This window comes from Morchella sextelata (assembly GCF_020137385.1).
Source record: "Morchella sextelata strain SCLS chromosome Unknown scls_6, whole genome shotgun sequence".
NCBI lineage: Eukaryota > Fungi > Ascomycota > Pezizomycetes > Pezizales > Morchellaceae > Morchella > Morchella sextelata.
The window spans coordinates 986,646-1,007,749 of record NW_025408621.1 but is presented as its reverse complement, the minus strand read 5'-3'; the positions used below and the strand labels follow the sequence as shown (position 1 = coordinate 1,007,749).

The window sequence follows — 21,104 nt, the reverse complement described above, 5'->3', positions numbered from 1 at the left end:
GTGACAGTAATGATCATCATTGTCTCTGGGCAATTTAACGTTGGTGAGGATGACTCGACTGCAGTGCGCAGGGGCTTACATAAGTGTGCAGTACTGAAAACGACCTTCGAGTGTTGTGCCGCTTCCTTGGTTGAGACATTGCTCTGCCGTATTCGCGACGTGCTGCTCTCTGCGACGTTACTCACTCCGCTACTCTCTCCGATAACTGGGGTCGTCCCGCCCCGTTCGTGTCACATTGGCTCCACTGTCCAGGGTTTCAAGTTCAACCTCGACTCACCGAGAGCCCTGCCCGCAGCGCCTCAGTTAATAGGTCGGTTCTGCGCAGAGTTATGGGAGCAATTACAAGTACCAACATTCTCGACTTATAGCATACGTTTGATACTTGTGTACACGACGTCTTATAATCCTAAGGACTTCTTACCGCCTTAATGCCTAGGGACCTTCGCCTTGAGACGGTACAAGGAAGTAACTCAGTCGAGGGTCTATAAGGAGGTGAATTTTGGGGTAAGGGGGTTCCTGGTAACCGCATCGACGACCCCCGAGACTACAGTGCATGGGGTAATAAGTATCCCGTCTCCTTATCATAGCGGTAATAACTATCGCTCCCTAGCTTATAAGCACTACATCTACTCTTCTTTCTAGTTTATGCAGTGCAAATGCACTGTTATGTATCGTGACATATTGTCGCAGGGGCAACCTGGGCACTCTAGGTGGTTCGTTCATCCCTTGCATAAGTACGTACTGACCGCAGCAACTAACGCAGCTCTTAGTAAGGAGTCTACATATACTCTACAAAATATGTAGTTTCTTTTCTAGTGAGATTGGCGGCCAGTTTAATGTAACCAGCTCTTTTTTTCATGATAAAGCTATGATCACATACTTGGTGAAAGATTCTACTAATTCACACAATTCTCGTAAAGAGTGTAAATCAAAACCGGCTATGTTCACTTAAATCATATAAACACATCCATATATCGATACCTACTCCTGTGACAGTACAGGCTAAGAACTTAGGTCAAAAAGAAAATATGGTTAAGATAACACATATCACGTCCAGCAACTCACCTATCGTGGACACGCATATGTGTAGATAGCAATCTTGGGGGGTAAGATTCGACCAATAGGAACATATCTTGTTCTTTACTCAGATCGATAGTGTCTATATTCGATTTATTTAGATACCCACAAACCCACAGTACTTACGTCGTCTCGGACCATTTTTGAATAACGCCAAGAGGGTACAATGTGTGCTCAAAATTGAAGTAGAAGTGGATGTCGACGGCTACCTTCGCGGTCCAGATCAATTTTCGAAATTTTGAGGGGATTTACATAGAGCTACATGTAGCTAGTAGTCCATGGCTTCAAGGTATCTACGATGAAGCATCTCAGTACTGGGAGCCAAAAAAAAGACCAAGAGTACATACATGTAGCTATAGAAGATGGTTCAAACCTCGATCCAAGCCACGTCGATTGAATCTTACCTCGCTTCATCCTACCATATAATGAGCTATATGTTGGCCATTACTGGTATCACAACAAAACTAAACCTGGATTGACCAAAATCCCAGAACGATAGCTGAGCCAGAACATATCCACATCCTACACCCCACTCTTGGAGCAGTATCATGGTTTTGACTGCACAGACACCTATCTTTTTCCGGATAGCTTCTTCCCGACACTTCCCCGGATTTTCAAGCCTCCGTTGACCATACGCGCGTCTATATTTGTAATTTTCCTAGAGGCGTCTGATCTCCGGGGCTGCCCCCATGCTGTAGGATCGATTCATTTGGGGGCGTGCGTTCCAGATATTCATAGATCTACCTACCCTAGCACTTAGGGATGCATGTAAGTGTGAGTGTGGTCTGATCCGTTCGTCTAGAATCAGCGCCTCTTTCCATGTAAGTAACCCAGTGAAGTTATTGCGTTAAACGCATATCCGCTGAACTCAGTATCAGTAATATAAATTAAGTTCACTCCCGACACCGGTGCCGGTCTATCCACCGCAAGCCAAGCAAGTAATTGGCTGCAGCCGGCTCTTTGTCGCTTGAGGATAGACCTGCAGAGCCTATCATTGTGGTTGATACCAAGATGATCTTTCAATGGGGATTTCTTCCTGCGGCTTTAAATGGGTGGAAAAGATTAACTTAGGCTAGTTCACTTGCCGCGTGTTTGTGGTTATACAGACCCCAAAGTCCGGTTGAATGGTATGTGGATATTATATTTGCCTAGGGAGGGTTCCTTCTTCGTCGTCTCTGCAATGACGAGGGTTTGGGGGTGCTGTTGCATAGAGGTGTAGTGGATGTAATATAAGATGGACGATCAAAGGATGGCTCGGGGTACTTACTACCGGGGGGACTGCAACGGTGCGACGTTGCAGCGGTAGACTACAGGTACATCTAGGGTTCATCAGGTTCCTCTACGAGTCAGAGCGTATCCAATTGGTCAATAACGAGGCACATATAACATTGATGCACAGTAATCCACGAGGCATCGGATGCGGGGTAGCTAGTTTTCTAAGCTACTAACCTGTAACATACTACGGGGAGTCTTCGGAATAGTATGCAAAAAGCCTAGGCTCCCCTAGAACTACAGTGTGGGGTTACAAGGGCCAGGGTCCTGCGGGTGCGCTATCTACCGTCCAACAACCCTTGTCTGGTGTTTATGCACCCCACATTCTCGCTTCAACGGTGAATGCCTTGATCTAGTACTGAATTGAAGAGAAACTACACTTGTAAAGTTGGGGAAACCATACTAAATCAAGTTATGCCGGCCTTCCGTGCGTATCAATTGAGTACTGTGGAGAGAAGAATTAGTACCATGTCTGGATGCTAGTTAGCCAATCAGCCAATTGCAAGCTACTTGGTCAGCTACCTCCCACTGGCATTGGCCTCAATTACAACTACGTATGCGAAATAATCGATGTTGTACTCGACTATCATGAATTTCGACTCAACATTCTACAGTACACGAAAATATCAAGCCCACAACTAGCTTGTGGGTTCACAAGGCAGATCAATCGGTAAAATTCATTGCATGATTATACCTCAGACAATTCCTAGGATGCAGTGATCCGGAAAGAAGGTCGATTGAAATTAAATCATGGGACTCAGCTGAGACATTGGTTAGCTCTTTTGCTCAGGGATGATCATGCACATCTTCTCGTATTATTCTTCGACTTCGGCCCTAAGACGTTGCGGGGCTGATCCTTTCTTGTTAAACGTAGTTTATGCGGTGAGTAGGGGGAAGAGAGGGCTTTATTTAAGAAGCTCGAATTCCCACGATATTCATAATCATCAAGCGGCTCTGACTTGGGCAGACAGACTCATACTCATTACAATTTTAAATTGAATAATCCAAAATGACGATCCCAGACGAAGTCGATATCATCGTTGCCGGAGGTAATACAATCCTCACCATTTTCATGGTAATGTCTATTATGGCGCCTCTAACTTGAGATCTATCATAGGTGGTTCTACCGGTTGCGTTATTGCCGGAAGACTTGCAAACCTCGACCCAAAGCTCACTGTCCTTCTCATTGAAGGTGGTGAGAATAATCTTAACAACCCATGGGTCTACCGCCCTGGTATCTACCCCCGTAACATGAAACTCGACTCGAGAACAGCTTCGTTCTACCACTCGAGGGCAAGTGAGCATCTCAATGGCCGCAAGGCAATTGTGCCCTGTGCCCATGTTTTGGGAGGTGGATCTTCAATCAATTTCATGGTTTGTTAACCTCTATCCTATATTCTTTTGAACGATTGTTGTACTAATAGTACTTCCTTTGTTGCTAGATGTATACGAGAGCTTCTGCTAGTGATTATGACGATTTCCAGGCGGAGGGATGGACCACAAAGGATTTGTTGCCGGTGATGAAGAAGGTAGGATATCATATATTCATAAATTAGAACCGTTTCTAATACTATATGCACTAGTTTGAAACCTACCAACGATCCAGCAATAACCGTGATGTTCACGGTTTCGACGGCCCAATCAAGGTTTCATTCGGCAACTACACGTACCCAATGACCCAAGATTTCCTCCGGGCTGCTGAATCGCAGGGTATCCCCATCACCGACGACCTCCAAGACCTTGATACCGCCCATGGGGCAGAGCACTGGTTGAAATGGATCAATCGTGATACCGGCCGCCGCAGTGATTCGGCCCACGCTTACATTCACAGCACCATGCGAAACCAAGGAAACCTCTTCCTCCAATGCAACACTAAGATCGACAAGGTCATCTTTGAGGGAAATAGGGCAGTCGGTATTCAAACACTCCCAACCAAACCACTTTCGCCAAGTCAGGTGGGTGAGAAGAGAATCTTTAGGGCAAGGAAGCAGATTGTTATCAGTTGTGGAACTATGAGCACCCCATTGGTTTTGCAGCGCAGTGGTATTGGTATGTACTATGTCTTCTTATTTAACAGGAGGCCAAGGCTAATCGTGTGGTATAGGTAACCCGGAGAAGTTGAAGAGAGTTGGTGTTAAGCCATTCATCAATCTTCCAGGAGTTGGAATGAACTTCCAGGTATGATATGAACCCAAAACGCACCTCACTCTATATTAATATATTCAATTCAGGACCATTACCTCACCTTTTCCGTATACCGTGCCAAACCCGACACAGAGACCTTCGATGACTTCCTCCGTGGCGACCCCAAGGTCCAGAAGGAAATTTTCGACCAGTGGAACCTGAACGGTACCGGTCCGCTTGCAACAAACGGAATTGATGCGGGAGTAAAGATCCGACCCACAGAAAAGGAACTTCAGGAAATGGGTCCAGAGTTCAGACAGGGCTGGGACTCATACTTCAAGAACAAGCCTGACAAGCCAGTCATGCACTATTCTTTGATTTCTGGGTATGAAATTATTCTAGGCCATCTACATTAATGAAATTGCTCTAACATCCCCGGAATATAGATTCTTCGGAGACCACATGCTCCTCCCTCCCGGGAAGTTCTTCAGCATGTTCCACTTCCTTGAGTATCCATTCAGCCGTGGATCAACCCATATCGTCTCCCCCAACCCCTACGAAGCGCCAGACTTCGATGCTGGGTTCATGAATGACGCGCGCGATATGGCACCCATGGTCTGGGCATATAAGAAGTCCCGAGAGACCGCACGAAGAATGGACTGCTTTGCGGGTGAGGTCATGTCTATGCACCCACATTTTGCCTACGATTCACCAGCGAGATGTTTTGAGATGGATCTCGAGACAACGAAGGCGTATGCCGGGCCGAACCATCTTTCGGCAGGTATTCAGCACGGAAGTTGGGCTAGGCCGTTGGAGAAGTATGGATATCTCCGCTTCCTTATGACCTGGTTGTGCCACTTTACTGACAGTTTATACAGGGGTAAGCCAGCTCAGGCAAACTTTGTCACCTCCAATCAGACAAGTGTTCGTGAGGATATTGTATACAGCAAGGAGGATGATGAGGTATGGGAATCTCTTGCAGCTCTAAGAAATAACCTTACTAACACTATAAAAAGGCAATTGCAGACTGGGTTAGACATCATGTGGAGACTACCTGGCACAGTCTGGGTACATGCTCTGTACGTATATTATCTCCCTTGACACCCCACAATTGGGCTTGACTAACATGAAACCAGATGGCACCTCGTGAAGGAAACTCAATCGTGAAGCACGGTGTCGTGGACCCCCGCTTGAATGTCTGGGGGACCAAGGGACTCAAATGCGCCGATCTTTCCATCTGCCCTGACAACGTTGGCTGCAACACATACTCTACCGCACTCACCATCGGTGAGAAAGCAGCTATCCTTGTTGCTGAGGACCTTGGATACTCTGGTGACGCGTTGAAGATGCCAGTTCCCGTTTTGCACTTGGGAACATATGAGAAGACCGGGCTGGCACGCCTTTGAGGTTACAAACAAAGCTTACGAATAAACTGGGCGCTTGGGATTCTTTAACCTATTTGGGTGCTACTTTGGACTTTGGACTTTATTTTGTTTGAATATTTTCGTTCATGTATATAATTCATAATGAACGCTTTCTCTCTGACAGCGTGGAAGATGAGGGCTGGGCACAAGACAACTCGTGCCTGCCTTTTCATTGTGAGCTTTTGTTGATCCCATTTGAAAGCGAGCTTTAAGAGCTTTAACGAAAGATACTTACGGTACTCAAAGCCGTTATATACTGTTAATAGAGCCCTTTTGAGTACCCTTATTATTTTAATTGCACTTGCAACACGTAAAGTAGTAAAGGTGTAGAATACCCCTGCGATTGACTGCAAAGCTAGAAGGATGGTCATAATCACAGAAAATCACTCGCCCACCGCTCACAAGCGGACTGGTAGGTACAGCCCTTTTTAACTCTCAACGCTTAACTCTCAACCCTCGACCGCACACCATCCGGGCCTAGGGACCCTTTTCAGTTCCAAGCGCGACAACTCTCACGGTCTCACCTACATATATTTTCGCTTTCTCGACTGTTTATACTTCCCAATGCGTATGCCTGGCAATGGCTCTATCGACCGCCGAAGCTTATGTCAGTCTTCAGCTGCCCCTTGACAACTGATGATAATTTCACACGTCTTCATATTGGGATGCTTCCTATCCGGCCTTATGTATACCAAAAGGGCCTAAATCATTCCGCAACTATATCCAAAAAAAGATTCCCTATTTCATAACTCATAACTCAAATCTCTCTATCCGCTCCGGAATCTTAAATCCGCCCTTCACTAATTTTGTGAAAACACCCATCGGATCATACTCCTTCTGCAACTTCGTAAGGTCATTTACACTCTGCTCGCCATACGAAGCGATGGGGTCTTGATCCTCCGAAGCGTAGTTCAAGTATCTACAAGCCAATCACGTCAGCTCTGGTTCTTTTTGTTTTTCACAATTTCATCTAACTTACTGGAATGGGTGAAGGGAGTCTCTGCGCTTGGCTGCGCGGCTTGACTTGGCAATCATATCCTTACAGATGCTCGTAACTCTACCGTCAAATGTAGCATCGGTCCAGGCGTTGAACCAAAAAACATCTGAGGCGGCCAAGGACTTGTCAATATATATTCAAAATGCGCAATTGGCTTGACTAGAATGCAGACTTACGCATTAGGTTCTTATCATCAGGTTTAAATCCCATAGAGTTCCCCCCTTTCGCAAATCCAGCTGCAATAGCGGTATCTGGGATAGGCACGAATCCAGAAACGGCAGAAACCAAGTATGGCTTCAGGAGCTCCAAAGATTCTTTCCAGATCGTATGAAGCTCTGCCATCAGCTCCTCGTCCTTGGCAATGATAGTTATCGACGAGAGAAACTGCCTAGCTCCTCCCTCCGGGTATCCCACTGCATCAGCAACTTGCGAAGTGCTTTGCATGCTCCCGGTATTCAAAACCATGGGAATATCCGAAAATTTCTTCAGAACTTCAGGGGGGTTATAATTGTCTACGTGGCCATTGTAGTATGCAATGACTGCTGGTGAGACAGTGTCTTCGTCTTTTGTCCATGCAAAAGTTGAGATCAGGTGGGACTTGACGTCCGCAGAGGCTCCTGTGGTGGCATAATTGAAGGCTTCCGAAAGGATTTGGGGCGCTTTGTCTTCATTGTAGATGTACATCCCGCCATAAACCTCTGAGTTGTGAGGATAGGTGTATAAATCGAAGTTCGTAATAATTCCGAAGTTGCTTGGCCCAGCACCTTTCAGGCCCCTGAATAGTTCTGGATGGGATTCGGCATTTACTTGGAGAATATTGCCAGCTGCGGTCACGATCTAACGAATGCTTGTCAGTACCAATGGTTAAGGGTTCAGGTTCAAACATACTTCGAAGTTCTTGACACTGTCGCAAGCAAATCCGTGCTCAGAGGTCAACCACGTCAGTCCTCCTATTTTCGTTCATTAGCAAAACTAGAGCTTCATGGATATTAAAGAACACTCGACTTACCTCCCAATGTCAACCCCGAAACTCCAACGCCGGACAGTCTACCTCCGGCAACTGTCAAATCGTGATCTTCCAGCTGCCTATAGACTTCTCCCCAGCGGTTTCCTGCGCCAACCCTCGCATAGTCATCTTTTACAATGACCTCTCTGAAATTGTCCATAGAGATAAGTACACCGTCGTTGGTACTGGCCCAACCAGGAATACTTGAATGGCCACCTCCGCGAACTGCGAAGGTACAGGAGTCTTGTACAAGAATCTTCATGCCAGTAGCTAGGTCATCTGTTGATTTCGGTGCCAAAACACATGTTGGTGATAGGTTGGCTTGGACAGCTGGGAAAATTATTCAGTCAGAATGAAAACCGAGATACCTATAAGCCATTGCGTTATTCATACCCCAAAATGTGTTCTGAACAGTGTATTCGTTTGAAAAACGAGAGTATACGGCATCTCCGAGGGCATCCTCGAGAATATTGCACTGGATTATTATTGTGGTTAGTGCCAATCTTCAAGGAGTTTCTTTAGAGTTACTCACACAATATGAGCTGTGTCCTACAAAGCCGCTACCATATGCGGCGGGTATAATATTGAATAGCAATGCCTGTGCCCAGATAGGGCCTTTCAAATATTGAACCATCATTGCTCGAAAAGCCTTTTGAGAGTGTGGTGAGTTTACTTTTAAAAATATAGAGTGCTCCTCAAGAGCTCATTATGTAGAGAAAGTGGGCCATAGGGCTTGCCATCTCTGACTTGAGAATTACTGACAGGCCGACGCTTCAATGTGGCATAGAAGGAAAGGTCTAGATCCTCCATCAATATGCTGCCGGTGCACCGAACATGTGGGGTAGGACCAGGGTAATGGTATTCACGAGTCATAAAGTAGATCTGTCTCAGACCAAGAGAATTTAGTTCAGATAAGGGAGACTTTTGTGACCGTTTGAGTCTATTGCAGTAATCCTAAAAGCCATGCAGATCGAAAACAACACGTATTTCTAAGCACCCGCTCTTAGTCACAATCTACTCTATTAAGAATAAATATTCCTGACGTAGCCAACTAATCATAATATAAAGCGGGCGCATTGTAAACTTTTAGTTGGAGCTAGTTAGTTGACTTCCCAATAAGTCTATTTTTGAAAGTTCGTCCAAGGAGTACGTACGCCACCTAACCGTATGAGTTCCGAAAAAGTCATGATATCAGTAAATCGACGGCACAGCTTAGCTTTGCATAATTCCACGTATAGGTACATGCAGAGACAGTGAGGGGTAGAGCGCTCCAGATCTAGGTATCTACCTGTGAGGAAGACCAGCTCTTAAAACTACGAGCAGATCTAAGCCTACTAGGCACCAAATTGACAAATCGGAGAGCTCCCGAGGCGCTGTTTGATAAGAGACTTCGTTGTGAGAGCTCGTCATCAGTTGCCCTGGTTACCATCGGCGCATCAGATCATGCATTGCTGCAGCTGCATAACCAAAACTTAGGATTGTCTCACTATATATCTCAGGCCTCAGTTAGCAAAATAAGAACAATTTGAGGTAATGATTGAGGAGTAGGACAACGAAGAAGTGGATATAATATAAATAAGGAGGAGTCTCCAGTGGCTAGTAGTAACTAGAAGCGAAACTACTCAAATTCCACAAAAAGAGCAGCTACGCAGGTCATGTGGGTCTAACGTCCGTAAGCTGGTCATAAGACACTGGAGCTGCACTGCGTTCAATTAGCAAAACCCTGGAGGATTAAGGTTCACTGAGCGTCGAGTTGGGCTTAAACACCTACATAATTAAGATATGATCTGACCGCCTGCAAAGTAACCTCATGAACTCTGACTCGAGACTAGGGTTAGGGGATTGTAGGCTGCGAACACGCAAATAAAGGGTGTGGTTTGGCCCATAATAAACGCCTACTACTCGAGCGTTCATTAAATGGTCGGATATCGTTGCAACCAAATCCCTACTAAGAATTCCGACCATTTAATAAACGCATGAGTAAACATGCCTCAAAAGACTACATCTATCACATGTTTACTGAAATATGATTTTCTGAACTCCTGAAGCTTTGATTGGTCGAGAGCGACAGGGATGAGTTTATTTAGTCTTGCCTTGATTAGAACACTAACCCTAAAGCGCAAGCTGCGCAACTAAAGAGTTAACACAGGGGTTTGCTCAAATATACGCCGGAGTGATATACGATACGCAGGGAGCCGATCGAATACCTCTTTTGGTTTCTATTCAAAATCCCCCCGTGTTGACCATACACCCGTGAAGGAGTCTACTACATGTAAATATTGGTGGAGGCTGTATTTCAGCTACATTTCCTATAGGTCCTTAAACAATTATACGTAGCACCACCTCTGAATTACCCCCAGCCTATATCTACAGAACAACCTGCCAGAAAAAACTCCCCTTGCAAATCAGAACCAGACAATCCTACATTCCTCCCTTGAACAAAGAAAGAAAAAAGCTATTCCCATTCCCAAGAAAGTGAACTCTCAAACCAAAAGAAAAAGAAAAGAGAAAGTAAAGGAATAATGCTATGCTAAAGTGATGATATTTTAAAAGTGAAAAGTGACGTGACTATGAAAAGAAAGACCAACACCTCGAAGATTTACAATCTCTGCAAATACGGAAACCCTGCCATTGACTCGTAAAATTCACTTTATGCCCCGCTTAATACAAAGTAAAAATGGATATAAAAACAAACGCTCTGCAGCAACAGTATGAATAAACTCGCCCATTACCCAACGGATCACGCCTAGTCTCTTGAGTTAAGGAGACATGAAACATTAAACACTATCACCTTCTATAATATCCCATATCCTGCGGACCTTGATGATGATAATCCCGTGGTTGCGAAGGCGGTGGCGTGTGCGAATAATGCGGAGGCGGCTGCTGTTGCTGTTGCTGCAACTGATGTTGATGCCCCAACGACCCCTGGTGCTGCTGGGGGTGCTGCTGTTGGGGAGCAGGCTGATGTGGGTGGTGCGGATGTGGATGCGGATGCGGATGCGGATGCTGCGGCTGCGGCTGCTGTTGCTGCTGCTGCTGCTGCTGTTGCTGCTGCTGCTGTTGCTGCTGCTGTTGTTGCTGCTGTTGCTGCTGCTGCTGCTGTTGCCCATGAGGATGATGTTGATGATGCGACGAAGTGGTGATCGGCGGCGGAGCGTATGGACCACCTCCGCCCCGTGAGTATGATGAAGGGGAGAACGTAGCTGGCCTCTGCGGCGGTTGGTTTACATAGTGACCACGGTACAGAGGCGTTTGTGGCTGCTGTTGGTGTGGCAACGATTGTCTATGTCCCGCTTGAGAGTATACTTGTTGGGGGGCCGGCTCGTTCGAAGGAGTAGAAGGGTATGAACTAGACTCGCGTAAAGAGCTAGATTCACGCACAGACGCATATGGGTTGAGCTCTCTATCTCTGGGCGGAGGTGGTGGTGGCGGCGGAGGAGGATTGTAAGGATTTTCACGAATCGGGGGGGGTGTTGAGTACGGCGATACTCGAGGGATTGAGTGATTCTGCGGTCTAGACTGACTCGGTATCCCGATAGTGTGATTTCCTCCTCCTGGCATCATTGGCAGCAGCTGTGTCGCCGGCGGCTGGCGACTATCACGGAGCTGCTCATACCTCATCTCTTGCCTTGGCGGTTCTCTATGCTGTGTATGCAAAGGCTGCGACTGCGATTGCGGCTGTGGATGTTGCAGTTGAGAATTCTGAGGCTGGGAGTGTTGATGCTGTTGAGGCAGATATTGTGGCGCATGTTGGGGCTGCGGATGCTGAAGCTGCGAGGGTTGCTGCTGCTGCTGCTGCTGCTGCTGCTGATGGTGATCTTGCTGCTGCTGGGGAGTCTGCGGCCTTGTTTGCGATCTAGGTTGCTGGGCAAAGTATGTTGACCCACTCTGTGGCCGTGGCTGCGGCGGCTCCTCTTTCGGATTAAGCAACGAGTCGATACTTGTCAGCCGTTTTGATGATGGCCCTGGAGGCGGGGTAGGATTTGTCGGTGGTTGATGTGTTTGAGGACGTGAAGGTTGATGCTGAGGAGGCCCAGACAAAGGTGGTTGATATCCAGCGGAAAGTTGGTGGATTGTCGAGGGTGCTGACGTTGGGCGAGGGACAGAAGCCTGTAGCTGTGGATGCGCAGTGTGTGCTTGCCTCTGTTCCATCACAGGAGGATTTTGATGCCTCTGTTCCACGCCAGGAGGTTCACGTCGTCTTTGCTCCATGATGGCAGGATTATGATGTCTTTGTTCCATAGCAGAAGGATTCTGGCGCCTGTGATCCATGGGGGCATTCTGATGTCTGTGCTCCATAGTCGGGGGGCCTTGATGCCTCTGTTCCATAGGAGGTGGGTTTTGATGCCTCTGTTCCACAACAGGAGGGTTGTGCTGTCTTTGCTCCAAGACAGCAGCATTCGGATGTCTCTGCTCCATAGCCGGGGGGTTCTGGTGTCTATGATCAACTGTTGGCCCAGTGATGGGTGAATGAATAGATCTCTGGTGGGGATGGGGCTGGGGCGCGGTGATAAAGGACGGCTGCGACGACAAAGAGGACGGTTGGGAATGCGTTCGCTGATGAAAATATCCATGCTGCTGCTGATGCTGAGACTGAATCTGTTGCTGCTGCTGGGCTTGCCCCTGGATTTTCTGCTGAATGACCGGGTTCTGCTGCGATAAAGACCTCGCATGTCCGTGAGAGTGCGGTGCTGTGGGGTGCTGAGGAGTGACCGGAGGAGTTTGATGTGATCGTTCCTGATATCTATCCGAAGGTGGTGGCGGTGCCCTTTCTTGCACCCTTTCCTGGGGCCTCTCCGTCATCCTATCAACCATCCGCTCCTGCATCGACATGTGCTGTTCGGGCATCCTTTCAACGGGCATCCTTTCAACGGGCATCCTTTCAACCGGCATCCTTTCAACGGGCATCCTTTCAACCGGCATCCGATCAGACATCCTTTCAACCGGCATCCTTTCAACGGGCATCCGATCAGACATCCTTTCATGCAAATTCCTATCATGGGACCCCCCGATCGGTCCCCCTACATAGATTTCACGCCTTTCCTGTGCTCTCTCTGGTAACCTCTCCTGGGGCCTCTCCGTCATCCTATCAGCCATCCGCTCTTGCATCGACATGCGCTGTTCGGGAATCCTTTCAACGGGCATCCTTTCAACGGGCATCCTTTCAACGGGCATCCTTTCAACCGGCATCCTTTCAACCGGCATCCTTTCAACCGGCATCCTTTCAACAGGCATCCGATCAGACATCCTTTCCTGCAAATTCCTATCGTGGGACCCCCCGATCGGCCTCTCTACATACGATTCACGCCTTTCTTGTGCTCTCTCCGGTAACCTCTCCTGGGGCCTCTCAAGCGGCATCTCGTGTGCCCTCTCCTGCAGTGGCGGAATCCGTTCGGACCTCTGCTCAGGTATTCTTTCAGCAATGGGCCGATCAGGATTTCTCTCCTGTATGTGCCTATCAGGTGGTCTTTCAATAGCTCTCTCCACAAAATCACGCCCTCCCCGAGCTCTCTCCTGCGGCCTTTCCGGTGCTCTCTCGAATGGCGTCTCATGTGTTCTCGGATGAGGCCCGTCTGAAAATTTCTCCGCCATTCTCTCCTGCTGTCCTCTTTCCGGGAGTCTCTCATGTACCCTACTAGCGTTTGACCCCCCCCGAAATCCCTCGGGCCTTTCTTGCGACCTCTCAATTGACATTTCGACTTGCCTGCCCATCGGATTTTCCATCCGAACTGGGACTGACACAGGCACAGGTCGTTGTTGGATGGAAGGATGGGGAGGATTAGATGCAGAGTGAGGCCGTCTAATAGGCGTCTCCACCGGTTTCATGGACTGAGGTGTGGCTGGTTGCGAGTGTAGCTGCGGTGGCGCTATTGGCTGCATTATCGGTTGTTGAGCCCTGACCACAACTTCTTCCTTGATGGCAACAGGTGTTTGAGATGGAGCAGCGGGTCCTTGCACCGGGGCAGCAGGCTGCACATGCACCTGCACCTGCACCTGCACTGGCATCGGCATCTGGATTGGTATAGGTGTAGGAGTACTAGGAAGCGAAGACATAGTAGATGGCCCTGGTGTCCCCGTTGAGCCTGGTGGTGGCGGCGTCGCTGAGGGATCCGCATTTGATATGATCATTCTCGGCGTCGAAACCGTCGTCTCGTATCGCTTCTTCGGTAATGCAGCCGGTGGAGGGGGGTCTGGCATAACCTCTCCAGCCTTGATTTTACGGTCTGCGCTCTCGGCGATTTCCTTATACTCGCTTTTACCATTCTCGACTTGTCTAGTATAGAAATTTCGCACCTATGAGTGGATAATTAGCAGTTTCATCATTGAGAGAGGTACACGTGAGAAATGTCAAGAATTTGTTTAGCTCACCATCACAGTTGTTTTCGACGCTAGCCTTAAACTAATCTGAGGCCAATTCGTGCCAAAGGACGCCAACAAATGAGGGAAATCACTTTGCTCCGGCACACTCCAATAACTCGAGGTTTGCGCAATTGGTTTCTCCGCTCGGTCACCCTTATCTTTTTTCGGGGTTGGTGTAGTCGGTAAAGGTATGGGAGGCGTTGTGGGAAGAGTAGGAGGCTGTTGAAGTGGTGTAGGTGGTTGCTCGGCCAATTGGTTCTGGTTAGGCTGCTGAATGATTAAAGGATTATTGTCTTCTATAATCATAGGCTCTGACAATATCTCGAGGGCCATTCCCATCCCGGTCAGTGCGGAGACAGCGTCAGACTCTCTCTCTCGAAGATCCTCCTTCTTCTTCTCTTCCTTCTTCTCGACTTTTTCAGGAACGGGGGCCAAAACGGGTTGAATAGGAGCGGGTAGTGCGGGCTGAACAGGTGGATTAGCTGGTGCCTTGACTCTCTTCTGTTTCTCTCGCCCTGCGTTGTTACCACCTCTGGCCCGCTTTGTGCCTCTCTCAGTTTTCTCCCCATCATCATCGCCGCCCTTTGATTCTCTACCACCTCTCTTGCCGTTCGTACCCAATAACTCTAGGTCAAGATTGTTGTTATTGTTGTTGTTGTTATTCGCGTCGGCGCCAAAAACTGGCGCAGCAGCCCGTTTTGGTCTTCCTGTCTCGGTCATTGCGGCGGGGGTAACGTCTTCTGAATCAGCACCTTCATCTTCTTCCCCAACTCCGCTTCTCCGGCCAAGGTCTGCAATTAAAGCGCTTTGCCTCGTCCTCTGACTACTCGCCGCCTTTCTCCTCCCTTTCGTCCTCCCTCTCTTACCGGGTCCTCTGACAAGCTCTTTGTAAATGCATGTTTTCTTGGTCATGTAATAGTGGAGTATACACGCCTTGAAGTCCCGGCCTTCGATTTCTTGGGCAATCTTACCCCATTGTTTGGGAAACATCGTATACCTTTCACAAAAGAGCTTGTGCTCGCTATCAGACCAGTCATCAGCCGGGACATCGTACCTGAATGCCGTCAATATTTCATCATCAGTTCTCAGCAGTCTGTTTGTGTCTTTGAAGATCAAGAGCTCCGTGGGATCCATAATCATATCTGGAACGACAGCTTCCCGCGCGTTTTGGTCCTTTGATCTAGTGTCAGCGGATTTTTGTTGCTCCTCTTCGGCTAGACCCTTGAGAACCTGTTGCATCTCAGCTTCACTCCTGACTACATCTGATGGAGCACTTCTCCCCGCGCGCCTTCCAACCGTCTCCGGAGCCACAGTTCCCGCGAGCACAGGCGATACTCCAATTTCTGCTGGTTCGGAGGTGCCCTTTTTCTTCCGGATAGATTCCTTGTCCATTTCACGGCACTCGCTGTACCATGTTTCGAATAAGTCTTTGAACTTGCGTTTTAACTTGGTTTCCTTCTCGAAAGAAGTCTTTCTCTCTTCAGAGATGTGAGCAACGATTAGGTCCCTAATACTTTCGTGATGTTCAATATTTTCCTGATAAAAGTCATACTCCGATGGCTTCATCTGGGGGCCAGGGCGGTAGAAAGGCAGATCAGGGTGCAGTAGATGCCTTGCATTATTCTGAAGTGACTCATCAGACTCGGTTTCGATTGAGGCTACTGAAGTTGGCGAATTAGAGGCTGAAGGCGTTCGGGGCGGTGAAATAGATGGCGTTCGCAACGCACTCTCCGAATGATCAAACTCTATCTCGTGTTGACTTTGCTGTTTCTGCTGCTGGTGGAGTTGCTGTTGTAACTGCAATTCAACTCTCTCTTCCTGTTGCCGCTCTTGCTGTTCGTTCTGCTCCTCTTGCTGTTGCTGTTGCTGCTTCTGTTCAAGAAACTCGAGCTTCTCTTGCATATCGTGGTCTTCCTCCATTGACTGTTCTGGGTTTTCCGGCTCTGGTTTATCTAACTCCATCTCGGCCATTTGCTCAACGGGTGTCTTTATCTCTGGTTCCATGGTTCTAGGAGATCTTTCAGCTTCTGTCTTTGCAGCATGTTCAATCTCCTTATCTATTCGGGCAATCTCAGCAGCATGATGAGCCTTCTTTTTCCCGAGCTCAGTGACCTTTTTCTCGAGAGCCTCAATATCCTTATCGATCTCAGTAATTTTAAATCTCACGTCTTCCTGGGTCAACACCAAATCGTCCTCCTCATCTTCGGGGTCCTCCTCAATTTTTATTATCGGGGTCTGTGGAGGCGGCGGCGGTTTCTCCGGAGTTGGCTCTCTCTTTTCTGGCACGGATTTCGGAGCCTCGGGCATTTCCACCTCTCTATTCTCCTTGACTGGTGTTTCCGGTTTCTTCTCCTCTTTTGGCCTAACATGCGAATGAGCATCAGCCATTTCTACATCTTCCCTAGCAGCAGGCCTTTCTGCTTCCATGCCAGTTCGAGAATTCCTTCTGCCTCTGCCTATCCCCATATCCCTCATACTGTTGTTCATCATGCCCATATTACCCCCGCGTCCATTTCTATGCCCCATGAACCCGCCATCGTCAACTTCTCGTTTGACAATTGGACCTCCGAAACTGGAACCTCTATAATTTCGTCCTCCTCGCCAATATGCGCCACCTCTAGGGGTTTGCAAAGCCCTTGGCGCGGTAGGTGGTTGAATTACTTTTGTTGGACTATTACTGATGCCTGCGGGGGCTGTGGGTGTGGGTTGTACAGAGCCGACTGTATTGCCATATCCAGATCCACCGACGGGATTGAGGATATTCCTGAAACCCTGACCTGATGGTGCTGGGCCCGGCCTAAACGGAACTGATGGGGATGCACTTGGGGGCCGTTGTGAAGAAGGGTGAGATGGAGTGCTCCAAACCTCACTGGAAGCGTTGGGCCCGGAATCAACATTTACAAATGATGATGGTTGCTCTGGAATATGCTGTGAAACCTGATTGTGAGCCCTATCTCGGTCATCCTCGCCCTTAACAGCGGTCTCGATTTCTCTCATCCTATCCGGGTGTACGTGAGCAACATCTGACCTAGTGGGCGCCCCTGCAGTAGTGGGTGTCTTTAAAGGCGTTGATTGTGGCTGCATCTGAGAGTGGAGATGATGTGGCTGTGTTGGAGGAGCATTATTCCATACGTGCTCTACAGATGCCCCCCTCTCCTTCGAACCCCACTTCCTATCTACTTCCTTACGATTTTCCCGGTCTATGCCTGCCCTTGGTCCGGTAGGAGGAAGACCTCTAGGCCCAGTAGGCGGAAGAGCCCCTGTACCAAGCCTAGGACCTGAGGGTGGCTGCGAGGGCGGTGGAGGTGGTGAGTACGGTTTGGTTGCAGAGAGGGGTGTTATTGCAGTGCCCAAAGTATTCGTTGTGGATGGTGTAGATACTTTTATCTCTGTTGAAGAAGAAGGTGAATGCAGTTTTCCATCTTCCGTTGGCTCCTTTTTTGGTTGTGGGACACGATCATTACGAGTATCTAGACGGTAGTCTACCTTTCCGTTGACGTCTCTCTCGGTTTTTTCCTTTTCGTGATCTTTATCCCTGTCACGATACATGGCCATAGGTGGCAACACATTATTACCGCCTCCCATTCCACTGATGGATCTTCGTGGTTGTGGAGGATTCCACTGTCCGGGTGTGCTAGAGTTATTACCACCCTGGTAAGGCTGTATTCGATTCTGTGCTTGCTGAGATGCTGAATAAGAGCTGGGTCCCGTTGGGCCCGTGGTTGGTTGATAGCCTCCATGGTATGCTGGAACTGGCGGCGGCGGGGTGCCAGAGGGTACTGGATTAGGCGCGGAGCTCGAAAACCTAGCTCGTTCAGCTTCACGGTTGCGATTATATCTATACCGAGAGCAGTGTGGAGAAGGCAATCGGGATTAGCCATCCCATTCCCAAGAGAAGACAGGATTTGAATGCAACAAACAGAATGGACGGCTGGATGGCTAGAAGAAAAAAGAGAAAAATTGGGATGGCAAGCCCAGAAAAATGAAATAAAGATTACGCGCAAAACAAAAGAGACAATGGAAAAAGTTGTTATACTCACTCTGCAGCATCCCGCTCTCTTTTTTCGCGTTCTCTCTCTCCACGGCTAGCTCTTTGTTCCAGCGGGCTCGGGTCATAGACCTCCCTAGCTCTCTCCGCAGCCCTAGGCTCTCTAGGTTCTCGATCAGCCTTATATGGTGGTCTTTCACGCTCTCGATCACGTTCCCGTTCGCGATCTCTTTCTCGCTCTCTTTCTAGCCTCTCTCTTTCGAATGTAGACCTCCTATCTCCTGCAAACCCGCCCCGATCCGACCTACTATCTCTGTCCCCTCTTCCACTTGAATAAACCGACATCCCTCTCTCCCTCTCTCGAGAGGATGACCTAGCCCTATGCTGAAACGTCTCTCTTTCTCGAGACCTGCCTCTATACCCGCCACGTCCGTCCCTAAAATCTCGGTCTCGATCTCTGAAACCTGGACCTCCGAACGCTCCACCTCCTCGGGAACCATAATCACTCCCTCCGCCACGGCCATACTCGGTATATTCCCTTTCCCGGCTTCGACCTCTACCGCCTCTTCCAATCCCCCCTTGCTCCCATTCACTTGATCTCCGCCTTCCTCCACGATATATCCTATCACTATCGTTTGACGTTGCGTATGTCGAAAAGACCGGTCCCCCTGAAGTGGTTACACCTCCTGGTCCAGGCGCCGACACGGGAGATCGACTCTGCCCTGCCGATGGCATTGCAGGAACCCCTCTTCCAAGTGCTCCACGAGGCCCAGGAGGCGGGACCGACCCTCGGGATGAAGACCCCTGTCCACCCGCTTGGGGGTAGTGATGCCCGTGCCCTCCATGATGAGGTGACAATGTAGCCGAAGACATAGAAAATGATGATTTATGCGGCGAATGTGTAGGGGGGCCACCATTCCCGCCTGTACCACCAGCAATGCCCGATGATGCCAGAATAGGAGGATTATATAAAGCCTTTGGTCCCTTCGGAACATTATGAGGAAATTCGCGTGCAGGCGCCTCACTTGTGCGTGCTGGGGGTGCTACATAAGCTAGATGAGGATCCCGACCGAATTGAGGGGTTGATGGAGGAGGTTGGTGAGTCGATACTGAGGGCCTTCGCCCGAATGGTGAGGTAGGGCGTGACCCCGCCGGAGGATCCCGGCGAGAACTCATATTATACGTTATACGCTGCTATATTGTGATAAAAAAAACGATGGTTTGAAATTCGAGGGTTTCCTTTTATCGGTAAGTAGATATTATTGGATTTCCTGATGATGGAGGTATGACGTTGTGGTATTGGCGTGGCACTATAAATTCCTGTGGGGTTGTCGTGGTTTTGTCTCCTGGCGTTGATGTTGTTAGCTTCAAGGCCCTCAAGATTGAAATTTAATAATGCATACAATATTTTGATTTCTAGCCTGGAAACTCAATTCTGTGGTATAAAACAGATTGCTTACAGAAACCCAATCAAAAACGCTGAAAGATGGTACGAATAGAAACTAAAATAGAAAAGTTCGAGGACAACAAAGACCGGCGGCGGCGTCCGAGGGCAGCGTTGCAAGAGAGGCTGAAATTCAAGATATCGAAAATGAAGATGTAGAAAAGATGCCCACAATCACTGGGACTACGGATGAGCGAGTGAGTTGGTTGGATCAGTTGAATCTTAGAGTGAGATACACGATGAAACCGGTATATCCTGGTTGCCTGCTGGAGTGGCTCCGTCGTCCGGGTGATTAATCCCTTTCCTTATAACAACCCTTCACGATGTATAGATTGACGCGTTGATGAATAGACCCCTTTCCTTGCTCCTATTCCGTCTCGAATAACCCTTTCGTTCTTTTGGTTTTCTTTATCCCTGTTTTTCCTTTGCTGTGTTGATGGTTTCCTTGATATAATGATTCCCTTCTTCCTCTAATGCTGTTGCACAACACGGCTTCAAGAAACCCAGATTCTTCAAATGGAGTCGTTTTCCTTCCGTCGTCAGTCGCGTTTTCGCTATATAATTCCCTTCCGCAGACCAGCTCTACACACAGGGGGGTGGGTGGGAGAGGGGGTGGGCGGAGAAGAATTGAAGGTTGCAGAAACAGAGGGCAGCAAGTCAGTCAGACGAGAGTTGTACGGCGGCTCCCTCAAAAGGCGAAAGGGCAAGAGAGGTTTCTCGGGAGGTCGCCAAGGAATAGGCCAGACCCAATCAATCTCGCAACCACACCACCGAGCCCCCGGTTACACTCGAATGTCTCACCTAGCACACACCCTTCCCTCTTCTTCAAAAGAAGTGTGTCCTGTTTCCACACCAGAACTGGAAGGGGAAAAGTAAAGGAGCTTGACATGGATGGGGCAGCAGAACGGAGCAGAGAAAAGGAAGCAGACATCAACATTCCCGCCACATACTCTGCCTACCCTTAATGCCCGCCCCACAAAGCCCCGCCGCCATACCAGACTTGGGAACGCCCCTGGCTTTGATAGAGGCTGAAGAATGTTGCGTTTCAGTCTTCCGACGTTGATTGGGGGCCTGATGAAGGAAATTGAAGGGAAAACAACATTCTCCTAGAAGGAAGTTCCACCGCTTCCTATCGTACCTGTACCCATCTGGATGACTCGGAGAGCCATATATACAAAGTACTTATGTGTGAAAAGTACATATATCCAGCGGCCAACCTATCAAACTATTCCGTGGTAGCAGTTCTTCTCGAGCAGGTCGAGCACATAAAATAGCTAGAGTGTTCTGCGTACCACCAGTAGATAGATACACCACACAAACGTAGCCTTCTCACTCCGGGATGCAGCATCACGCAACCGAACACGATGAAACGACCAACCCCAACCAATCAACCACGTTTTACAGTCACCTTC

The 21,104-nt window shown here is 48.5% G+C and overlaps 4 protein-coding genes across 4 annotated transcripts; 1 reads left to right on the top strand and 3 right to left on the bottom strand.

Moving 5' to 3' along the window:
* Positions 1-3,358: 3,358 nt before the first annotated feature.
* On the top strand, positions 3,359-5,879 carry H6S33_011386 (uncharacterized protein; the record flags this gene model as incomplete). The annotated part of the gene is made up of 10 exons (XM_044842742.1): positions 3,359-3,398; positions 3,467-3,723; positions 3,792-3,878; positions 3,933-4,398; positions 4,454-4,527; positions 4,581-4,858; positions 4,920-5,291; positions 5,352-5,436; positions 5,490-5,552; positions 5,610-5,879. The coding sequence occupies 10 exons, from the start codon at positions 3,359-3,361 to the stop codon at positions 5,877-5,879; spliced, it is 1,992 nt and encodes a 663-aa protein (XP_044696154.1).
* Positions 5,880-6,647: 768 nt separating this feature from the next.
* Positions 6,648-8,537, bottom strand: H6S33_011385 (uncharacterized protein; the record flags this gene model as incomplete). Its single annotated transcript, XM_044842741.1, has 7 exons — positions 6,648-6,816; positions 6,877-7,000; positions 7,071-7,731; positions 7,783-7,844; positions 7,904-8,230; positions 8,294-8,375; positions 8,433-8,537. 7 exons carry the CDS (start codon positions 8,535-8,537, stop codon positions 6,648-6,650), a joined length of 1,530 nt encoding a protein of 509 aa, XP_044696153.1.
* Positions 8,538-8,575: 38 nt separating this feature from the next.
* Positions 8,576-9,087, bottom strand: H6S33_011384 (uncharacterized protein; the record flags this gene model as incomplete). The annotated part of the gene is made up of 4 exons (XM_044842740.1): positions 8,576-8,697; positions 8,749-8,840; positions 8,919-8,983; positions 9,055-9,087. 4 exons carry the CDS (start codon positions 9,085-9,087, stop codon positions 8,576-8,578), a joined length of 312 nt encoding a protein of 103 aa, XP_044696152.1.
* A 285-nt stretch (positions 9,088-9,372) lies between these two features.
* H6S33_011383 (uncharacterized protein) lies at positions 9,373-19,424 on the bottom strand (the record flags this gene model as incomplete). Its single annotated transcript, XM_044842739.1, has 9 exons — positions 9,373-9,386; positions 9,455-9,506; positions 9,569-9,602; positions 9,672-9,695; positions 10,012-10,032; positions 10,108-10,119; positions 10,692-14,194; positions 14,270-18,098; positions 18,301-19,424. 9 exons carry the CDS (start codon positions 19,422-19,424, stop codon positions 9,373-9,375), a joined length of 8,613 nt encoding a protein of 2,870 aa, XP_044696151.1.
* Positions 19,425-21,104: the final 1,680 nt, after the last annotated feature.